Source organism: Barbatula barbatula (genome assembly GCF_947034865.1).
Source record: "Barbatula barbatula genome assembly, chromosome: 13".
NCBI classification, from domain to species: domain Eukaryota; kingdom Metazoa; phylum Chordata; class Actinopteri; order Cypriniformes; family Nemacheilidae; genus Barbatula; species Barbatula barbatula.
Window position 1 is genome coordinate 16,572,991 of NC_136776.1, and position 20,351 is coordinate 16,593,341.

At 38.8% G+C, this 20,351-nt stretch overlaps 1 protein-coding gene and 1 long non-coding RNA gene across 2 annotated transcripts; both read right to left on the bottom strand.

Annotated features, from left to right (window-relative positions):
* Positions 1–1,110: 1,110 nt before the first annotated feature.
* LOC306902849 (complement factor H-related protein 1-like) lies at positions 1,111–10,449 on the bottom strand. Its single transcript, XM_079471719.1, has 10 exons — positions 10,137–10,449; positions 6,673–6,867; positions 6,404–6,577; positions 6,137–6,313; positions 5,877–6,053; positions 5,520–5,678; positions 1,898–2,074; positions 1,626–1,814; positions 1,407–1,450; positions 1,111–1,294 (listed from the first exon to the last, which is right to left on the bottom strand). The coding sequence occupies exons 1-9, from the start codon at positions 10,204–10,206 to the stop codon at positions 1,425–1,427; spliced, it is 1,344 nt and encodes a 447-aa protein (XP_079327845.1). The 5' UTR covers positions 10,207–10,449; the 3' UTR covers positions 1,111–1,294; positions 1,407–1,424.
* Positions 10,450–10,789: 340 nt separating this feature from the next.
* Positions 10,790–11,670, bottom strand: LOC306902870. Its single transcript, XR_013787492.1, has 3 exons — positions 11,534–11,670; positions 11,229–11,270; positions 10,790–10,889 (listed from the first exon to the last, which is right to left on the bottom strand). It is a non-coding gene; the product is annotated as an uncharacterized lncRNA (long non-coding RNA).
* Positions 11,671–20,351: the final 8,681 nt, after the last annotated feature.

A 20,351-nucleotide genomic window follows, 5' to 3' on the forward strand; every position in this document is an offset into this window, starting at 1 on the left:
TTTCTCCTGTTTTTCCCTGCACACTCTTTCTCCGTCCTCCTGACAAGAATGACAAGTTCTGAAAGTCTGTTATTGCTTGCTATATGCAGTGATTTTGGATATATGACTTTATTATAATTTTTTGTATCATGCAGCATAAAGTTCAGTCTTAGAACGTGCATTTACAGACAACGTGTTAATTCACATTAAAATGCCCAAACATTCAGAGAGTGACAAAAGTTTGTAAAACGGTGTACACATTCACGAATCACGTGTGGAACAAGCTGTTTCTCTTTACCGGTCTCCCAGCACAGAAGACACGGAGAGATGCGATCCTGCGCTGGGTCATAGCCGGACCTCACGCTCATATGCGTCAGGGGTTCCGGTAGCAAACTCTAAAAATATCCCACTTCTTTACACCGTAAATTATATTTTTGGCGGTGTAGTGTGTGCCCGTCTTCTAGGCCACTGAACATATAACCCAAATGGCATGATCCCCATTGCATAACACCTCTGTGAAGATTCGACTGTGAGTTTTGGTGAAAAAACATGGAAAATGTAGTTAGTTTGAAGACAGTGTGAGAAAATGAGAAAGTGTTTGTATTGTTGATAACACATTAGAATTTAGGTGTAAAGATACAGATTCACAGATCTACTATTCATTTTAATGTTTATTCATGTGATTTTTTCTATGGCGGTCATTGGTACTTGGAATAACTGTTTTATTAAAGGTGGTACTTGAACTGAAAAGATTGGGAACCATAGTGGCTCTATAGATAGATCTCTGATACGGCATAAACCTTTTTTCCTCCATCCAGAAAAAAAGCTCCATCAATCTGAGAAGGTTGAAATGAAGGATTGCATGATATTGGTGTATATATTAAAACTTTTGTCAGATTATAGAATTCATTTATCTGATTCAAACGTCTCAGAGAGTTTCTCAACACGAGGCCTCCACAGTCATTGGGCTTTTGCTCGGCAAGTAACAGAATCATGTTGTTTAAAGAAACGTACAGGCAAATAAACATTATAATAAAATAATGATAGTATTATTAAAGTTTTCAATATAGTTAGTATTTGTGTGTTAATAAAAAAGGAGAATGTTACTGAATGATAAACCAAACTCACTGCAACAGATTGAATGTGAATCTTTATTCCGAAGTGAGAATTTTATAAAGATTATTTGAAACCATGAAACTTTATGGTAAGCATATAGATTTCAGCAACATAAATGCATTCATGTGTTCTTGTCTCTGTGTCTCTGTCTCGTGTGTCTGTCCATCTTCATGCTTTGGTGCATCAGAAATCTTCAGGTCTAAATACAAAATATAATGAAACAGAAAATATATCATTACAGGTTGGTTGGTATAAATGTTTTACTTCTACATTTCTCTTAAATTCATTGTAAATTTGCATTGTTGCATTACCTCAGTGTTAACCCAAGTCTATCCAAATATATTTTCTGTATCACCTTAAGAAAAGGATAAAAACACTATTATTGTGGGTACTGTGGGTACATTTATTATGGTAAAACATCACTTAAATAAAATGCAGAATTGATCTTTGATGAAACACATTCAGATGTCCAGTGTGACTACAGCACTGTCATTAATGTGTGAAGTGAAAACAGACTAACACGTACTCACATTTCTTTTTAATAGTTATCTTCCCATCAGAGCATGTCCCCATCACATAATCTGATCTCTGGAAACCTCCAGCATGCCATCCCTCTTTACAATAAAGTTGAATCTCTTCATCACTGTGCCTTATGTAGTTATCTTGGACGGGTTGTAGGTTGTACTCCATATAAATCTCAGGTGTTAGTTTGCAAGGCTCTATGAGAGAGACAAACTGATTTAAAGACATCAGAATAAACTTCATAACAGGATTGACAATAATATGGTATTAGATGACTTACTCAGACATTCTGGAGGGGTGTCCCATATCCCATCCCTACAGCTGTAATGTTTTTTCTGTATTTTCAGCACATAGTAAGATTGGCAAGAGTATGATACCTTTGTGATGACCTCGTCGTTCTTATCCTCAATGATATAATCTCCATCTTTTATTAAAGGTGGTGGAGGACAAATGATACCTAATGAAATCACAGTATCAAAGACAAAGATTAAGCAGTATACTACAGTTCATGGTAAATGCAATTTGTTTAATTTGCCGTTAGGATGTTTTGTTTGCAGATTATACATATGATAAACTAAACAGTGACACAAGTTTCAAACCGAAATCTTGGAGACCCACGATTGGGTGATGGGGGGTTAAGAGGTGGTTGTGGTGGTTGGGTTAGGTCTGTGGTCTGGAACCACGTGGCTGTTTTAAAAACCACGTGACTCTGCAGGTGTCTCACCCTTCACCATCATTTGATTGTTAAAAACATTGTACATACGTATGAATCATGCAGTGCTATGCGCAAGTATCACGAAACTAATCAACTTCAAACAACGCATCTGTGGGAACCTCTCGCGCCCGCAGGCCAGTTTCAAGATACCCAGAGTGCGAGGACTTTAGAAGAGCGAGCGTCATGCTTTTATGGAAGTTACGGCTCTCTGTGGCGCATGATACAGAACTTGTTGCCTGGCTATAATCACAAGTAAAACGTTTTAAAGACAAACCATGCAGCAAAGTATCCGTTGATCAGATTGAAGCAAACTGCAACGCGTTAGTATTGGTGTGCTGATCTTCGCTCATCATATCCGTGTGAGCAGTATTTCTCGCATATGAATCCTATGAAGTCCATACATACAGCTGTCAAGGTTGACAGAGGAGTTCAAATGGCGGTATGTTAGTGTCTTGACAAAGTACAAACCGAACTACAAAGCTGTTTGAAAGACGCAAGTTATGTTTGCTTTCATGAGCAGAGCAGAAGTTTAGACATTTGCCGATCAGTCTCCAGCATTTCAAGAAGTCAAACAAACCTGCAGTGTTGTGCGAGTATCCGTGCTATAGGAACATGCACGTTTAAAAATTGTTATATGTTAGATATTATGAAGTTTAATTGAATGGAAGCCTAATGTAAACCTATAAATTGTTTATAAGTAATGCATGCATCGTTGAATTTGTTTCACTGATTTTGAGTTGTCTGTGGACATGTTATCTTTTCGAAGGAAGAGAACAATTGATGCCCACAGGTGGTTGCAGCTGTTGTGCAGGGCAAATAGGGCTAAAACTATTTAACGTTTTATTCCTTGACATAAAACACACTGTTTTTTAAAAGCCTGATTGTGTCTTTAAAATGGTGGTTACTATCAAGTTTGTAAAGGTGTCTACTTACTTTGGCGGGGACGTTACACGTCATCGCGCATATAAAGCTCACAAATAATGCAACATGGACACAAATCTCTTAAAACGTAGATGCGGATTCATTCACAGATGATAACTTTCCAGGGAACATATTTTTTATAGTTCGAAAGCGTTTTCGGAGGCTTGGCGGTGGTGATGTCGAGGAACCTTAAAAGAAAACTTCACCTCAAAATAAAAATGTTGTAATTTTTTACTCAACCACATGATCTTGTGATTTTTCAAGACCATCCATAAGTCCATCCGCTCATAGTGGCTCAATTGTATTTTTTTTAAGTGACGAGAATACTTTTTGTGTGAAAAACGAAACAAATTAACAAGTTTATTCAATATATTGTCCTGTGTGTTTTCAGTCTATGGTGCGTGTTCACCAGAGCACTTCGACACATGCGCATTCGGTTTGTGTGCCGAGTAAATATTCTTGTCCGATTCCTTTGTTCCAGATTGGCATTGCTTACTACCTGACGAGGTCATAAATGCCTTTTACAGGATGCGTCCTAAGGTGACAAAAGCCATGTGGCACCAGGAACAGAGAGAGATTCAAAGTCTACCAAAGAATGTCTCTTTCTCCCCTCTTGCCAAAGGCTTAAAGTGTAAATAATTGTTTCTACCGTTTATGTTTGTTCCCATGATATGCTAGCCTAACCATAATATCAAAGGCATAGGTGTTACACCGTAACTAGGCTCATAATTGTGTTCTTGTACAAATTATGGGTCAATGTTCTAATAACCCTATCATGTTTCATACATAAAGGTTCCCCTTTTCCTTCTTTAGATGATGGTGTATAGCACAGTAATGTATTGTATACCATACTCGTTTTATTTTCATCTAAGAATATTACAGCGCCAAAACTTCCAGGTGACCATAAATGCAAATGGGCTGTTGAGCCGGACAAAGGAACCTTTCCCGCTCAAAAATCAGCTCACTACATTGGATCGCCCACTCGGGAGGGGCGTGACGCCCTCAGGGTTAAAACATCTGTGCACGGAAGAAAATGCGCTCGTTGCTGTTCCTTCAATATCTCAAGACCTGTCTCCTCCCTGGAGACAGCCCTTTTTCGGCAGTTTGCTTCGGCTAAGTTCGTACTTCCTTCGGCAGCCAATCCGGTTCTCAGGGAGAACCCAACGGACTCACCGCTCGCTTTAAACGCATCAGGACTTCCATCAGCGCAGACCAGAACATGTCCCAGCACATCTAAAAGCCAATGCAAGTATCTGGTCTATTTATAAATAGCTGCACATAAGTTTTACCCCTTTCAATAAGGAGGTTGTCCTTGATGGTTTATGCAGATGTGAATTGCTGATGTAATAATGCCACTCCTACTTTGTCTATTACTTTCATTCTTTACTGCTTTTACGTTCCATGTGTGTTTGTCTAATTGTTCATCATTGTTTAGTTAGTTGGTTTATTTCCCCTTTGTCTCGTAGTCAATAAAATCCCAAAAGTACACCTGAATTGAATCTGCTGTTTGCTCATATAACTCGAAGTCAATGAAATAAGATCTTAAACGTTATTTAAGCTGTATATTGTAATACTATTTTAGTAATACAAACTGTAAGAACATAGGAAATATTATTTTATCCTGATCAGAAATTTAATGTTTCTTAAACGTTTGTAAAGCAGTAATCCTCTATTGAGAAGTGAGTTGGAAGTCTACAACTTTAGTTTGCAGGACAAACGAAGTCGTCAGATAACTTAAAGCAATTCTATAAAGGTTACTTGTACTTAATTAAACAATTCCCCTATCGGGAAATTGATATTTGTTGTTAACGACAAGCAAATTATATTCATAAACTAATGAATATTCAATCCATTTGAGTTAATTATTCCCCAAAACTCATAGTCGCTACAACGTTCTTGAGGTTTAGAGATGATGACCGCGTTTTCAACTCTTTGAGGACTGTCACAACCCTCCTCATCCACTGGAAAATCACAAGATTTGAGAGTCTTTCATTTTTACAATGCAACTTGTTGGCAGAATGCAAAAAATAACATAGCGTTAAGCATGATGCATTATACACTTGAATTAATATACTATATTTTTTTCCAGAATGTCTTGAATGACAGCAGAATTGATGTTTAGGAATGCTTTAATAGCAAACAGTAACTGCCAACTTTCAGCAACAAAACCACAACATAATTAACATGTATTCATTTATCTAATGTAATATGTCACTTGTGTTTTGCAACATACTGTATATACAGAGAGATTTATGAAACGGCTCACCTTCACAGGTTATTGTTTCCCATGTACCTTTGTCGCATTTAATAGATTGTTTTAATGATTTGTATCCTGGATCACATACGATATCTGCAGATTGTCCAGGGATTGTTTCTTTTAGATGTCCATGTTGAACAATTGGCAGAACACCACATTTGTCCTCCGCTGTAAACCCAACAAACACATTTTCATAACAAACACATTCCACTGAAAAAAAATATTCTTGAGGTTTAGTTAATACTACCCAAGCAAATCATTCTCAATACTGATTTTCAATAAATTTGCATATAGTTTACTTTGTTACTTAATATAAAGTAAAATTTACTCCTGGGCTGTGAAATCTGATTCAGTAAAAACACTCACGAATACATTGCGGCTCATTTGACCAGCGGCTGTTGTGGCACGTCACTGCTCCCCACCAGTACCCAAAGACCGTTTTATAACCTGTGTTGCATGAATAATAGATACTGTCCTCTGTAGGGGGGTTTCTCTCTATGTACCCGTTTTCCAAAATTGGTGTAATGCAAGATCCTTCCTTTACTGTGAAGTATATAAATACGGTCTCATTGACACAATACTCAGATGTTGAGGGTGTTTAGATGAATGATAATAACATGATTTACCAACGCAGTCCTGTTTGTTTATCCATTCGCCTGCAGAATTACATGTGATTTGTATAAGTTGCTCGGGTTCGAATCCTGGAAGACATTTGTATTCTATTCTTGAGGACACATCGTATTTAGTGCGTTCACGACTCACAATCTTTGCATTTGGGATGTTTGGTGCTTCACAGGTAATGTCTGGAAAACAAATTCATCACAGTATTAGAATGTAAATTATATGATGTATTAATAGCACCGATTGCGGATGGATAGAAAGACATACAGTACCAGCACACAGTGGATCTGGTTTCCAACCATCTCTTGTACATGTGGCCATCTCTGCTGTTTGACGATATCGAGACAAACAGCTGTAAGATCTTTTCGCATCCAATTTCATTTCTCCATAGAAGTAATAACTTGGATAATAAAGACGTCTGTCACGTGGAATTTCACATCTAATCTCTGTAAGAAGATTTGTTATTCAAGATTTATTATAATAAAACAATTATACAACGAGTTAAGCAATAAGTCCAATAAAAGCTTCTCTGTATGCTCACCCGCACAAGTAGGACGGCTGTCCCATTCCCCATCATTCTGACAGTGAAATGTTTTTGTGCTTTCTTTTGTAAATAACAGCAAGAATCTTTCAGAGCAGGTAATACGGACCGTCTCTCCAGCTCGAAAGAAAGTTTTTCCCTCTGGTGTAATATTTTCTATTCCATATTTTACATTCTTGAGTTCACAGGTTATTTCTGAATAAAACGAGCATAATAAAGGGGTCAAACTTAAATGAATTATTTGCATAACTGTTTTGGGGCATATTTGACTGTGGCACTGTTGACTTTGTGTTGGATCTTTATATTATTTATATAGCCACAAGCAAAATAATAATATAGGAGGATTTGACCAAATAGAGATTTTAAAAACATAATATAAAATTACATTAACAATTATTGCAAACTATAACTTTGAAGCCTTGTTTTCTTTATTTCAATAGATTCTTCAGAATCCTTTATTCTTATTAATAGTGAAGCATCACCTTCCTGTCACCTTCCTGTCACTTTGTCTGTGGTTGTTCTTTCGGAGGCACGTACTAGTGTTTTTGTCAGCTTGCCGTACGTCCGGTGTCTACCTCACTCATCCCCCCTGTCAGGCTTTTCCCTCACCAGGTTCTCATCACCACTTCACCCTGTTCTCCTGTAGTTCTTTCTGGCCATCATTATCATCCTTATCTTTGATTTCTCGCTGCCTGAGCCTTGTTAGGTTCCCCTATTAAGTCCCTCTCGTTCTCTTGTCTTTTCGGACCGTCACAAGGTAAACCTCTGAACGCTGTGCTCTGCCGTCTTGGCTTTAGGTCTTGTAGTTAAAACTATCTTGTCTTGTGTAGTAATATCTCCAGCAGTTAACCTAGTTCCCTCAGTTCTCGTTAGCCTATTCTCTACTTCTCCAAAGTTCCTGTTGGCGTCCCGGACTGCACCACCCTCCACCACCGGCACTCATCTCACTATGGGGATCTTCCCTCCTTCGGACCTATCTCAACGGGACTTCCGGCTGGCAGGCCATCCAGGGGTTCAAGGAACCTTGGTTTCCGTGCGCCAGAGCTTTGTGTTGGCTTGCTCAGTGTGTGCTCAATGTTAGCCATCTCATCGACCACTGGCTGGTCTACTCCATCCTCTTTCCATCCCCTCCTGCCCTTGGTGACACATTGCCATGAATTTTGTCACCGGCCTTTCACCCTCTAGCGATAATACCATCATCCTTATGGTGTTGGATCACTACTCCAAGGCGGTCAATTTTGTTCCCTTGCCCAAGATCCCCTTCGCCCAAGAGTTAACTCAGCTGTTGGTGGACCACGTCTCCACGGTCTACCGGTTGACGTCATTTCCGATTGGGGTCCTCGGTTCACCTCCCAGTTCTGAAAAGAGTTCTGCAGACAGATAGGGCCTCTGTTAGTCTGTCCTCAGGTTTCCATCCCCAGTCCAACTGGCAGTGTGAGTGAGCCCACCAGAATCTAGAATGAAGACTCAGCTGTCTGACGTCCCACAATCCCAGCTCCTGCAGCCAACAGATCTCGTGGCTCAAGTATGCTCATAACTCCTCATCCATCTCTTCGTCAGGTATGTCCCCATTTGAATGATCTATGCAAGAGCGCGATGCTGCGGTCCCTTCTGCTCTGGCGTTCGTCCGGCATTGCCCCCCACTCTGGCGATCGTCATTGATCGCCCCCCTCTCCAGAAGGCTGGTAACCTCAGACCGAAGCACGGGAGTGTTCTCACCTCTGACTGAGGTAACTTGGGCGGGGTGCCTGACGAACCGAATCGTCCTCACTACTCGTCGTGACGTGCTGGCGTGCACCTAGATAGCATGATGAAGGAGCTAGCGAGGGGATCTGCTTCATTGCCCCTGTGGGGGGATGTTCTGTTGTGGGCAGCATGGCTGTCTCGTGAGGGCAGGTGGCAAGCCGGTCTGCTAACTCACCTGCCTAAAGTCTTTGCCGCCGGACGCAGCGACGAATGGAGGGTGCGGATGGCTGCGAAAGTTGGATGCGCAACTTCGAGTTGAGGCTGCTGCATGTCATGGGCACCCAGGGAGAAAGTGGGCAAAATGGTCGACAGGCCCTGGGTAGGATTGAGGTGGGACGTGGCCAGGACCATCCCAGTGCGGCTCGACAGCGACGATATTACTGGAGCTGCGCAAGTCTCCCTGGGTGGTCCCCGTCCGGGCCACTACCTGGAGGGCTGCAAATACCGACCGGGGCCTGGTCATGGCTGGTTGAAGACGTTCCTCTGTCTGCTGCCGGTGTCACCAACATCCCACGCTGCGCGATGGATGCATTTAGAAAGCTGGCTTTCTTGAAATCTCACATCTGCACAAGTTGCCTCAGACCACCAAAGTGCACATTGTCCAACCTCAGCGATGACGAGAGCTTACAAGCTTCGGAAGGTCCCATAACAGCACGCTCTATCTGGGCTACCGACATTGCCCTTAGGTGCTCCAGAGTTGAGGGAAGTCAGGGCGACCAAGCTCATCTACCATGAACACCCCGAAGAGGGCACTCCAGATTTTCGTGCTCCTCATGCCTTTCCGGGAAACTGGCCCCTATGCGGGACGCAGTTCCCCATGTTCCGTATCCAGGTACCAAGACTCCGGCTGTGGGCTGCTGGGAAGGCAGTAAAGTGCACCGCAACCCGATGCTCATGGCGGCCGGGCTAGCATAGCTGAAACAACTCTGCGTCAGTCTTGACCTGGGCTCAAGCTGCGAGTCCTCAGCGTCTGATGTCAGAAAGACGCCATCCAATGTTGCTATCCAAGACGGTATTGTGGCTGTGTCCACGCAAACAACCAGCAATGACTGCATTACCATATCCACGATTGCTACCTCAGCATGCTGGGGACGGTCGCACCCAAGACTACAGCGGCGAGACATGCCTGGTGACATGTGCTCGCTGTAGGAGAATTTGCCCATTTAGAAACAACTACCGAAACGCACAGGGGAAGTGGCAAAACGCTTGGACGAGTTCCGCTGCTTTGCTTCATAGACCCAGTAGAAAGAATCTAAGATCACTCAGCATAAGCCTTGCAGGTTCCGAAGAACAAAAAGGAGAATGAATGGTCACGCTGTCCCATTCGCCAAGTTCATTGGCCTTCTCAAAAGTATAAACGGAGATGATAGGTTCTCAAGTCAAACCCCATTCTGTCAGTCTCGAAACAACGTCGAGAGACAAACAGAAAGGGAACCCAATGAGACAATGATCATTCTTTATGCATGTATTGAACATTTAGCATAATTTATAACATTTACTGCAGCTGTACACATATGAAAAATCGGGCAGTGATGTACCGTTTCGCAACTTTATTTATTTAGTGTTTTCATGATTTAGTTCAAATGTCCATCTCTTTTTTAAATGCTTTTAGTTAAACAATCAACTGATACTTTTACTGAAAGGCATTAAGTGTACAGATTCTTCTCATCTCTCATGAATCAATTATAATCGTCCAATTGAATGAAACATTTTATTACCTGCTGCGTTTGAGGATCCAAGTGTATTTAAACCTAAAATCAAACTGACGATTATCGGATATATTTCCATTTTCCAGAGATGTGATCTGTTTGAAGAATGTTCAGTCAAGCAAATATTTGACAACCAGTATCTTCAGAGAAATGCAAGCATGTGTCAAATGGAATTAAATCAAATGGGTGTTTAGGTGCACGTAAAACAAGTATCAAGGTCCTCTGCTTCTCCGGGAATAAAAACATTGACTCATACTGCACCCTCCCAACAGCGTTGTCCCTCCCCATAATGTCCTTCCACCCACATCAAACATCTTTCAGTAACACATGCTCAGTGCTCTCTCTTTTTATAATGTGTCTATTTATGAGGTGTTTTTTATACAACACACCAAAGTTAGAATCCCTTGTTTTGTTGTGATTCATCCTAAAATGTCCATTGCATACAGAACAGATTTTGATGTCACTTGTTTGTGGTTTGGTGATCTGATGTTATCTTAACAAAATGTTTCCACCTGACCAGACAACAAAAACTCCATCACACACAGTCATGGCTTACAACACTGTATTTAAATCATGTTTTGGTCAAAGATCTTGACTTTTCTCTTATACAGTATCTGATAATATCTGGGTCATTTTCAAAGTTAAATTGAACTATAAGATAAGCTTTTACACTAAAGCAACAGTGGTTATAAATGCGTTTGAGTGCTCTTGTCGCTGTGTCTGTCCATCTTCATGGTTTGGTTACATCAGAAATCTGCAGGCCTTAACACATAACATTATGAAACTGTGAATACATCTTATAACTCACTGAACATTAGAATAAGATATTCACTTTGTTTTTATTGAACAATTATTGCCTTTAAATAAAAATGTTGTCTTGTTGTGTCGAGACTAACAGAATGGGGTTTGACTTGAGAACCTATCATCTCCGATTATACTTTGGATGAAATTAAGTATTCTATATAAAATGTGATCAAAGAAATCAAATCTTTGATAACCCTGTCATATTTTCTTTTTATTGATTTCAGATTTTCTGTGCATAAAAATAGAACAATATTCAACAACGTTCTCTCAGATTCATTGTGAACTTTCATGCATTACCTCAGTGTGCTTCAGTTTATTTTGTTTAATATCTTTGGTCACCTAAAGAAAAGAAAAAAGATTGTGGCTATATACAGTATAATAAAATGACATGTGATCACATGAGTAAACTATTAACTGCTTCTTCTCCTGATGGAAACTCATGTGAGGAGAAGAGTTTAATGGTCTCTGAATGATCTGTCGCTTTTTCAAACCTTCCTCTTACAGGACATGCATAAGATAACATAACATTTATAACACATTCAGCTGTGCACCGTGACTAAACCAACACTGTGATAAATATAAAGAGACTAACATGTACTCACATTTATTATCAATTGTCATCTTCCCATCAGAGCACGACACCTTAACTTTGTATTTTCCTCTCGAACCTCCAACCATCCATCCATACTCACAATCACGTGTAAAGCTTTCTCTACTGTGTTTTACATATTTATCTCGCTGAGGTTTTATATTGTACTCCTTATAAATCTCAGGTGTAAATTCGCAAGGCTCTGCGAGAGACAAAATAGAACGGATGAAAGGTGCTGTGAGCGATTTCTGTTAAAAACTTAAATGAACAAACAAACAAACACTTTTGTGAGTGTTTGCTAGATGTCTATAAGATGGACGTGTATACTTTCATATCATCTTTACTTGTTTGTTCATTTGCATTATTATTTTGCATGGCTCGTGTAATCTGTCCAGAAGTACTGTATGTGTTTAGGAGTGTAATGGAATTCGACTACTTTGGTAATGGATGACTTACTCAGACATTTTGGAGGCGTCTCCCATTTCCCATCCCGACACATGTAAAATCTCTGTGGTTTGTCCGGCACATAGTAAGATCGGCAAGAGTATGATACCTTTGTGATGATTTCATCAATCTCACTCTCAATGTTATAATCTCCATCATCAATTAAAGGTGGTGGAGGACAAATGCTGCCTGAACAAATCACAAACGCATGTATGTCTGGTTTGAACAGTTTTCTACAGTTCATCAATAAAATACTGATGAACTTACCTTTTTAATAGCTACATTTCAATATTTTGCTTTTAATTGAAATGTTAAATGAGTTTTCAGACTTATTGTTATAAATCTTTTGTAAATGTGACTCACTTGCGCAGTCAATCGTTCCAAACCATTTTTCATTTTTACACATCAAAGTTCCTCCTGGTATTTTGTCATATGGTTTATTGCACCTGTATGTCAAAGTATCAAAGTTGTTGTATAGATTTTTCTCATCTAACAGGGTCACAAACTGCAAGTTCTCTGACAGTTTGGCACACTGAGCTTTTTCTGAAATAAAATATTCATGTATTAAATAAATAACAATGCCTGCATATACTGGATAATATGGCATGTATATGTAGACATGTATCTACATGTAATGTGCATATATTATATTCAAATTACAGGATTTATAGAACTTGACTCACTAATGCATTCTGGGTAAATCCAAGTGTGCACGTCACATTTGGCGGTGGTCTCTCCCATAGATTCATAGCCATCCTCACACTCATAGCGTACTGTGTCTCCATGTGAATATTGGGTTTCATCAATAAGTTTGGATTTGTTTACAGTCAGAAGAGGCTTTGAACAAAAAACTGCCAATAAACGGGGAAAAAACAAGATAAAACCCAGAGTGCTTGAACCCAGTGACACCAAGTTTTGTACAATAGGAACATTTTGTTAATTGTATTGTATTAAGACGTGGCTACATTTGACTGGAAACAAAACTACAAATCAGAAAAGGTCACAGAAAAACATAGTGTTAAGCATTTGAAAGTTCAATAAACCTTTTCCTTCACATTGTGGATATGGATTATCCCAGTTTCCATCTGACTGGCATGCAATTGCTCGTTGGCCGTTCATCTTCATGTTATCATGAGTACATTTGAAAACCAAGACATGTCCAGATTTATAAGGTGGATTGACTCCTGGATGTCCCATTAAAATGTGAACTTTATTGAGATCTTGCTCATGACAGGTGACTTCTACAAGAAATGATATAAGTATGTACAAGAATATAAAAGGTCTCCTTTGGAGAAAAACAGGCATTTTCAATACTCAGTTTACTCCGAGGCCACAGTTTGGTATGATTTTGGCACAGAACACAAACAGCCCTACCTTCAGTGTTTGTTGTGATTTCCTTCCATTTCAAAAGAAGAAGAAAGAGAAATATCTTGCAGGATTTCATGTTAAGCTGTAAGCAGAACATCATAAGCAGTCCTTGGATTAATACTTTTTACACAGAAGATTTACATGTTTGAAGAATGTATAAAACACGAGGAATGATGTTTTTTAAATAATGATAGTAAAATAAAATAGTACAAATAAACTGTGCCAACAGTTCCTGCATAAATTAGACATTAAATGTGTTTTAACATGTGAGCCGTTGGTGTTTGTTGCAAGAAAGTCTATAGGTGGATAAATGGAGAATAAAACAATGTTGGCGCTAACATGACCGAAAGTACAATTTATTATCAAATATAAGCTATACAAATATTAAAGAATGTTTAATATTAGTTTATTTCAATATGAATTTAAACATTAACCTTTATCCAAATGTGTAAATACAGTAGTCAGTAAATATAGTGTAAAACATGATGTAATATATTGTGTAAATGTAGAAAATCTTTATAGCAGTTTACCTGTTTTAATGGAATGAAGTAATGTAGTCTCCTAGCAAAGATTGACAGTTGACTGGTAAAAAGTTTAATGATTTTCTGCTCAGGGTTGTGTGCTGACAAACATTGCAGAATCTAAACAAATCCAAATACACAGTGTTTTTTAAAATAAGTCTTTATTGTAAAGTAAAACCTGCTAAAAAATGCCAGAGAACAGAAGCTGAAGAAGAGCTAAATCCCGTCTACATTGACATGGAAGTTGAACTGTATACACAGAAGTGAATAATTCAAAAGTCATGCAACCTTAACCTTGAAAAACCTTTGTAGGATACCTGTATCTTTGCTAAATACTTTCTTTTGTGTTTGTTTCTCTTCAGTTTCAGGGTGAAATAGAGACAACAAGAAACAACCAGATTCTAAATCAAATAAACTTGTGTTATTTATTTCCTCTTATTAACCTTTACAATATATCAAACAGAAAATATAACCCTGAAACTAAGCACAAAAAAACATTGATGCACCAAAAAACATGAATTTACAGAATTTGTTCAGAACAGAATATACCTTTATAATAAAAATAATAAATGTGTATAGGTAAAATGTCTGAAATGCAGAGGAAAATATTCAAAACACAAGCCACAAATAGTCAAATGAATGGAGATATTCCTTGAACGTCCCGTAACAAGGCTGTGCCATACAATACTAGACCACAAAACCTTAAAACTACTTGATAATAATTAATATTTTTTACATACGGGAATACATCACCTTCATTACCAATGAACTACCGATAAAGTTACTTTATTTTCCGCATGTAAAGGAGGAATGAAATAAAGCATCTTAACATTTAAACCGTCATAAAGGCCCTTTCTCCTTTTTTTCCCTTCACACTCTTTCTCCGTCCTCCTGACAAGAATGACAAGTTCTGAAAATGTCATATTGCTTGCTATATGCAGTGATTTTGGATATATGACTTTATTATAATTTTTTGTATCATGCAGCATAAAGTTCAGTCTTAGAACGTGAATTTACAGACAACGTGTTAATTCACATTAAAATGCCCAAACATTCAGAGAGTGACAAAAGTTTGTAAAACGGTGTACACATTCACGAATCACGTGTGGAACAAGCTGTTTCTCTTTATCGGTCTCCCAGCACAGAAGACACGGAGAGATGCGATCCTGCGCTGGGTCATAGCCGGACCTCACGCTCATATAAGTCAGGGGTTCCGGTAGCAAACTCTAAAAATATCCCATTTCTTTACACCGTAAATGATATTTTTGACGGTGTAGTGTGTGCCCGTCTTCTAGGCCACTGAACATATAACCAAAATGGCATGATCCCCATTGCATAACACCTCTGTGAAGATTCGACTGTGAGTTTTTGTGAAAAAACATGGAAAATGTAGTTAGTTTGAAGACAGTGTGAGAAAATGAGAAAGTGTTTGTATTGTTGATAACACATTAGTATTTAGGTGTAAAGATACAGATTCACAGATCTACTATTCATTTTAATGTTTATTCATGTGATTTTTTCTATGGCGGTCATTGGTACTTTGAATAACTGTTTTATTAAAGGTGGTACTTGAACTGAAAAGATTGGGAACCATAGTGGCTCTATAGATAGATCTCTGATACGGCATAAACCTTTTTTCCTCCATCCAGAAAAAAAGCTCCATCAATCTGAGAAGGTTGAAATGAAGGATTGCATGATATTGGTGTATATATTAAAACTTTTGTCAGATTATAGAATTCATTTATCTGATTCAAACGTCTCAGAGAGTTTCTCAACACGAGGCCTCCACAGTCATTGAGCTTTTGCTCGGCAAGTAACAGAATCATGTTGTTTAAAGAAACGTACAGGCAAATAAACATTATAATAAAATAATGATAGTATTATTAAAGTTTTCAATATAGTTAGTATTTGTGTGTTAATAAAAAAGGAGAATGTTACTGAATGATAAACCAAACTCACTGCAACAGATTGAATGTGAATCTTTATTCCGAAGTGAGAATTTTATAAAGATTATTTGAAACCATGAAACTTTATGGTGAGCATATAGATTGCAGCAACATAAATGCATTCATGTGTTCTTGTCTCTGTGTCTCTGTCTCATGTGTCTGTCCATCTTCATGCTTTGGTGCATCAGAAATCTTCAGGTCTAAATACAAAATATAATGAAACAGAAAATACATCATTACAGGTTGGTTGGTATAAATGTTTCACTTCTACATTTCTCTTAAATTCATTGTAAATTTGCATTGTTGCATTACCTCAGTGTTAACCCAAGTCTATCCAAATATATTTTTTGAATCACCTTAAGAAAAGGATAAAAACACTATTATTGTGGGTACTGTGGGTACATTTATTATGGTAAAACATCACTTAAATAAAATGCAGAATTGATATTTGATAAAACACATTCAGATGTCCAGTGTGACTACAGCACTGTCATTAATGTGTGAAGTGAAAACAGACTAACACGTACTCACATTTCTTTTTAATAGTTATCTTCCCATCAGAGCATGTCCCCATCACATAATCTAATTTCCGTAAACCTCCAGCATTCCATCCCTCTTTACAATAAAGTTGAATCTCTTCATCACTGTGCCTTATGTAGTTATCTTGGACAGGTTGTAGGTTGTACTCCATATAAATCTCAGGTGTTAGTTTGCAAGGCTCTATGAGAGAGACAAACTGATTTAAAGACATCAGAATAAACTTCATAACAGGATTGACAATAATATGGTAATTAGATGACTTACTCAGACATTCTGGAGGGGTGTCCCATATCCCATCCCTACAGCTGTAATGTTTTTTCTGTATTTTCAGCACATAGTAAGATTGGCAAGAGTATGATACCTTTGTGATGACCTCGTCGTTCTTATCTTCAATGATATAATCTCCATCTTTTATTAAAGGTGGTGGAGGACAAATGATACCTAATGAAATCACAGTATCAAATACAAAGATTAAGCAGTATACTACAGTTCATGGTAAATACAATCTTGTTTCATTTGCCTTTAGGATGATTTGTTTGCAGAATATATATATATGATAAAGTAAACAGTGATACAAGTTTCAAACCGAAATCTTGGAGACCCACGATTGGGTGATGGGGGGTTAAGAGGTGGTTGTGGTGGTTGGGTTAGGTCTGTGGGCGGGAACCACGTGGCTGTTTTAAAAACCCCCTGACTCGCCAGGTGTCTCACCCTTCACCATCATTTGATTGTTAAAAACATTGTACATACTTATGAATACATGCAGTGCTATGCGCAAGTGTCACGAAACTATTCAACGTCAAAAAACGCATCTATGGGAACCTCTCGCGCCCGCAGGCCAGTTTCAAGATACCCAGAGTGCGAGGACTTTAGAAGAGCGAGCGTCATGCTTTTATGGAAGTTACGGCTCTCTGTGGCGCATGATACAGAACTTGTTGCCTCGCTATATTCACAAGTAAAACGTTTTAAGACAAACCATGCAGCAAAGTATCCGTTGATCAGATTGAAGCAAACTGCAACGCGTTAGTATTGGTGTGCTGATCTTCGCTCATCATATCCGTGTGAGCAGTATTTCTCGCATATGAATCCTATGAAGTCCATACACACACGTCACATTTGGCGATGGTCTCTCCCATAGATTCATAGCCATCCTCACACTCATAGCGTACTATGTCTCCATGTGAATATTGGGTTTCATCAATAAGTTTGGATTTGTTTACAGTCAGAAGAGGCTTTGAACAAAAAACTGCCAATAAACGGGGAAAAAACAAGATAAAACCCAGAGTGCTTGAACCCAGTGACACCAAGTTTTGTACAATAGGAACATTTTGTTTATTGTATTGTATTAAGACGGGAAACAAAACTACCAATCAGAAAAGGTCACATAAAAACATAGTGTTAAGCATTTGAAAGTTCAATATACCTTTTCCTTCACATTGTGGATATGGATTATCCCAGTTTCCATCTGACTGGCATGCAATTGCTCGTTGGCCGTTCATCTTCATGTTATCATGAGTACATTTGAAAACCAAGACATGTCCAGATTTATAAGGTGGATTGACTCCTGGATGTCCCATTAAAATGTGAACTTTATTGAGATCTTGCACCTGACAGGTGACTTCTACAAGAAATGATATAAGAATGTACAAGAATATAAAAGGTCTCCTTTGGAGAAAAACAGGCATTTTCAATACTCAGTTTACTCCGAGGCCACAGTTTGGTATGATTTTGGCACAGAACACAAACAGCCCTACCTTCAGTGTTTGTTGTGATTTCCTTCCATGTCAAAAGAAGAATAAAGAGAAATATCTTGCAGGATTTCATGTTAAGCTGTAAGCAGAACATCATAAGCAGTCCTTGGATTAATACTTTTTACACAGAAGATTTACATGTTTGAAGAATGTATAAAACACGAGGAATGATGTTTTTTAAATAATGATAGTAAAATAAAATAGTACAAATAAACTGTGCCAACAGTTCCTGCATAAATTAGACATTAAATGTGTTTTAACATGTGAGCCGTTGGTGTTTGTTGCAAGAAAGTCTATAGGTGGATAAATGGAGAATAAAACAATGTTGGCGCTAACATGACCGAAAGTACAATTTATTATCAAATATAAGCTATACAAATATTAAAGAATGTTTAATATTAGTTTATTTCAATATGAATTTAAACATTAACCTTTATCCAAATGTGTAAATACAGTAGTCAGTAAATATAGTATAAAACATGATGCCTGTAATATATTGTGTAAATGTAGAAAATCTTTATAGCAGTTTACCTGTTTTAATGGAATGAAGTAATGTAGTCTCCTAGCAAAGATTGACAGTTGACTGGTAAAAAGCTTAATGATTTTCTGCTCAGGGTTGTGTGCTGACAAACATTGCACAATCTAAACAAATCCAAATACACAGTGTTTTTTAAAATAAGTCTTTATTGTAAAGTAAAACCTGCTAAAAAATGCCAGAGAACAGAAGCTGAAGAAGAGCTAAATCCCGTCTACATTGACATGGAAGTTGAACTGTATACACAGAAGTGAATAATAAAGTCATGCAACCTTAACCTTGAAAAACCTTTGTAGGATACCTGTATCTTTGCTAAATACTTTCTTTTGTGTTTGTTTCTCTTCAGTTTCAGTGTGAAATAGAGACAACAAGAAACAACCAGATTCTAAATCAAATAAACTCGTGTTATTTATTTCCTCTTATTAACCTTTACAATATATCAAACAGAAAATATAACCCTGAAACTAAGCACAAAAAAAACATTGACTTCAAGTGCACTTGTTTGCTCCAATAATTTCCTCCAGAACAGCATTCTCTCTAAATGCATTTTAATATTTGTTGGTAGAACCTGTTTCTTCCTGACCACTTGTTATGTGTAGTGCTGGATGAGAGTAAATGAGTGTTATATATAGCTAAAATGATCGTGTTTATGTGGGGATGACACCAGGTGGTTAACAGGGGTACAACGCATTGATGCACCAAAGAACATGAATTTGTTCAGAACAGAATATACCTTTATAATAAAAAATAATAAATGTGTTTAGGTCAAATGTCTGAAATGCAGGGGAAAATATTCAAAACACAAGCCACAAATAGTCAAATGAATGTACACATTCCTTGAACGTCACGTAACAATGCTGTGCCATACAATACTAGACCACAAAACCTTAAAACTACTTGATAATAATATTTTTTACAAACGGGAATACGTCTCGGTTACGTATGTAACCTCTGTTCCCTGATGGAGGGAACGACTCATTGTGTCGAACCGACAGATGGGGTTCGCCCCTGAGAACCTATCATCTTCTGACTATTTTGAAAAGGCCAATGAAATTGGCGAATGAAATTTGCATGCCGGGCTCCGCCCCCGGATATCCGGGTATAAAAGGGGAGCCGGCGCTCATTCATTCACCTTTTGTGCTGAGGAGCCTGAGAGCATCTCACGATCGCTGCAGCGGACGGCTAGTGTTGTGGCATGAGGGACGTCTCTCGACGTTGTGTCGAACCGACAGATGGGGTTCCTATTGAAAACGCCACAGCACTAAGCCGCGTCACAATCTCTAGCGAAGCGACGTTGACCGGCCTGGGCAAGCCACACGTGAGCGCTATCGCGAAATTTGTAACCTTCCAGTGTGCAGGCAGGGGGTCCCAGAGCTTTTGGCAAAGATGAGTAGCCCCTGCCCTCGGCCACCACAGACGGAGGCTTTGTTCTCTAAACGAGAAGCCGTCCGGTACCGTAGGGCTACTGGGTAAGCGCTGTTCCCTCAATGTGGACGTGCGCTACGGAGACCACTTCCCACCATAGGGGGGAATACAGTGGAGACACCAACATGGTCTCACCAAATAGGGGAGAACTCATGGGAGGTATGTGCGGAATGCCGCAAGGTGGATGTCCACCTGGGGGAGGTCATGGGTTGCCACGCGGGGAACCATCTCATGACGACATCTCAGACGGAACCACCCTAGTGGGGGGTTACTACGTGTGGGGCACTAGGTCCGGTTAGAG